This window comes from Quercus robur, chromosome 5 (genome assembly GCF_932294415.1).
Source record: "Quercus robur chromosome 5, dhQueRobu3.1, whole genome shotgun sequence".
Lineage (NCBI taxonomy): Eukaryota > Viridiplantae > Streptophyta > Magnoliopsida > Fagales > Fagaceae > Quercus > Quercus robur.
In genome coordinates, this window is record NC_065538.1 from 85,024,631 (window position 1) to 85,028,433 (window position 3,803).

A 3,803-nucleotide genomic window follows, 5' to 3' on the forward strand; every position below is an offset into this window, starting at 1 on the left:
AGCCCTACTTTAAGAGAATCTATTTTATTCTCCTTTTACCTTCTTTCCCATAAGGAAATTATTACCTTTTGTTTCATAAGGAAATTATATGGAATAGAATTTTCGTTTTGAGTAGTGTTTGACCTATTAGAGGTTCTGTAATTTATTATAAATTTTTTACTGTTCACCACCTTTGCTTTTTTCTTTGATAAAGGAGAATTCTAAGCTTCACAAAGTTTCCTTATTCGTGGAAGCCATTTTAGAAAAAAAAAGTAGCGGTTGGTGGCTTTCCAAGAATAAAACCATAAGCATGTCTCTATGAATTCAGCTATAAACTTGTCACCATTTTATAAATATATAGAAACCAAATCTCTTCTTCAGAAAATAATTAGAAGTTTTGAAAGAAAATCTTTGAGTAGATTCTCGAAAATCTGACAATGTCCAATTCAACTAGATGTGCAGCTTGCAAATCTTTGAGAAGGAGGTGCTCTAAAGATTGTGTTCTTGCACCATATTTTCCACCAACCAATCCACAAAGATTTGCTTGTGTTCACAAAATCTTTGGTGCTAGCAACACTACCAAAATGCTAGAGGTATGACCATATATATATATACACACACATACATACATGTTACTAAAAACATATTTTTCATTTATTATTAAGTGGTTACTATAAACATATAGATATCATTTCATATGCATATATATTGGAGGGATTAATATTTCAGCTTGTTTGTCGTTCACTGAAAAGCTTTCTATCTTATGAAATAATCACATAGATGATGTTAATGATATCTTTAAGATGTTTCTTAATGGATTCTTTCTCTAATGCATCTTTGATGGGTAAATATAGCCAAAGAAGATAACAAATGACACTAATTTAGTTTTTATTTATTTAAGTAATTACGTACTCTAGGTTTTCTTTTAATCATTGGTTTTTTTTTTATTATTATTATTATTTTTTTTTTTTTACTTTTATTTCAGTATATTAGTAGGTAAACAAATTTTACCCATTGTCTAAATACAAAGTACATTACAGAATCGACATTCATGACTAAGAGCAAAAACCTTACTATAATAATAATGCAAAGATGATATGTTTTGTGTTATTATCAACTATTGTTAGTAGTGTTGTTCTTCAGTTCTTTCTTTGTGCTAGGAAATGGAGAGAAGGTTCAACACAGACACATAAATAAAACAATCACTTATCTAATCAATATGAATGTTGAACATGTTTTACTTTCCTCTTTTTTCCGATCATTGTAAGCTTTGAGTTCATCATTTTATGTTAATATCAAATTTGTTTAATACCATTTCCTCCTAAATTTTCTTGAAACAACACTTGAGAAAAATTTTATAAGTGTTTTGAGTAAGTGAATATATATATATTTTTTGAGTAAGTGAATATTACTACCTAATGAAGTGGACTAGACCAAAAATGTATATTTAAATTCATGTCAATTTCCATTTTTAACCAAATCTTCACTATTATTTTAGAATTAAGTTATTTGAGCAACTGTTTTAATATTTAACTCTACTCCCAATGGAATTGTTTTTATTATTCTTGTAGCCGTTTGACATTTTCCATATATATACTCTTTGTCAACTTTTAACAATTGTAATTTTAATACCTGTCACAACGAAGCATGAGAGCACCATAATTTGAAATAGATTCTTTGTCAAATTAAATTGCCTGAGTAATTAATGATTTTCATTTGACAAAAAAAAAAAAAATCCCAAAATTATTTTACTTTGAAATTGATTAGTAGTACATTTTTAACTAAGCTACTTATATTTATTACTTCAAAATTTAGTCCCTTATAGCTGTTCATCTCTCTAGTTTATTTACCCAAAAACAAAAAAAAAAAAAAAAAAAAAAAAAAAAAAACCAAAAAAAAAAAAAAAAAAAAGCAAAACAAGAAAGCCGGTTTCAATTTTCTTTTTTCATCATTTGGCATTGCAGCAACTTCCACTGCATTTACGAGCTGTGGCAGCGGATTGCATGTCTTTCGAAGCAAGTTCACGTGTGGAAGACCCAGTCTATGGAAGTGTTGGGATAATCTCTCAACTCCAAGAACAAATAATTGAGGCTCAGTCTGAGCTAGTGAAGACAAAAGGTGAAATAGCCTTTCATAATGCACAACAACAACTACAACAACAACAAATGCAGCAGCTGCAAATGATTCATACTATTGCGCAAGAAGGTGAAGATCAGCCCTCATGGCTCAGTTCGAGTCAACAAGATCCTTTCCCCAACATAAATCAACAGCTACTTGAAGACTACAACTATTCCAATACTTTTTGTGGCTTTGAATTTTGAGCAAATTATAAATTTAGTTTATTGATAAGTGATGTTAAGGATATTACAGACAATTTAGATATTTGTATATTACGTCGTTGAGGTGGTAGTAATTATTCTCGTAAACTCTCTCTTTTGTATTATTTGTTTTCTTCTTAGCTTTTGAGGTATTTGAAAATACTTAACTAGTTGCGTTCAATTACCAACTGTCTTATAGCATATTAACAAAACAAAAAAAGGGAATATTTACATCAATCTACATGTTTCTTAGGATAATGCCAGTAATTATGAAGTGCACAAAACTAACAATACAAAAAGAGTAAGTTCAAGTTGAACTTTTTATATTTTCCATAAGAAAGTTTCTAGAAAGATTCCAAAATCTATATTCTTTTGATAGAATAAGAAAATTATTTTATGTTCCCCTAGCTAGAGCAAAGTGGTCTCCTTTCCATTTATAGTAAGTAACAAGTAACAACAACAACAAAATTCGGCTCCCTTTCTCTTTTTGCAAAAATTATTTTATTAGTTTATTTCCATAAGAGTACTATAATACTATTACAAATAATTAGATACATTTTTAGAATAAAACTTCCTTTTAATATTAGGAATCACTCTACTAATACTATTAATAATTTATCTTTTCTAAATTAGATAGTATCTTTTCTTTCCTTTTTATTAATTGTATTTAAGAGAAATTACACTTTACTATCTTAAACTATACCACATGTTATATTTTGCACCATAAACTTTTTGAGTATATGTTTTGCACCATAAATTATGACCCTTGTTACACTTTACACCTCAACATTAAATTTAGCGTTAACTTGGATGAAAATTCAAATTATGACCCTTGTTTTTGCTTGTCACCATGCTAAGAAACCTGAAGAAAGTGCAGGACGAATGCATTGAATCCTTCAAAGAAGGCATTGCTTTACCATTACCTTAACCAAGTTTTTCAAGTAAGCAGATTGGACAGGTCAATTATGTCATTCATATGTGATTTGGGTTTGAAGTACCCTGACTTTTTTTTTTTCTTTTCTTGTTAAGGTCATTTCTTAAAAGTTTTCATTTATTTTTCTTTTTGATAGATAGGAAGTATTCAAGCTGGCATAGTTGATATGTTGTTTGATATGATATGTTGTTTGATATGATATGTTTAGAAGACTTAACCCTATTTATGTTCTTTGTAAAATTGGTGTAACTTTCTTTTGTATTTGTTTGAACGAAAGGATTGTTTGTAGTCATTGGAGATGCTATATTGGTGCATGTCTCGTCTTTAAGTAGTAGTTCTATTTTTTAAGTAGTAGTTCTGTTATAAAAACATGGATAAAACATAAGTACAGTTTCTTAGTATAATACATTTGGTTCAAACATATCACAACATTGAAGTTAATTATTCTTGGAAAATATAAAATAATTGTGCTTTATTGCTTAATGCAAAAATGTGTTTGAATTAACTAGACAATCTAAAATTTTGCACCAAGGAACTACACCTAATTTTTAACAATATATTTGCTCATATGG

At 28.6% G+C, this 3,803-nt stretch overlaps 1 protein-coding gene across 1 annotated transcript; it reads left to right on the forward strand.

Annotated features, from left to right (window-relative positions):
* The first annotated feature begins 416 nt into the window (after window positions 1-416).
* LOC126728873 (LOB domain-containing protein 24-like) lies at window positions 417-2,300 on the forward strand. Its single transcript, XM_050434628.1, has 2 exons — window positions 417-572; window positions 1,944-2,300. The coding sequence occupies exons 1-2, from the start codon at window positions 417-419 to the stop codon at window positions 2,298-2,300; spliced, it is 513 nt and encodes a 170-aa protein (XP_050290585.1).
* The last annotated feature ends 1,503 nt before the right edge of the window (window positions 2,301-3,803 follow it).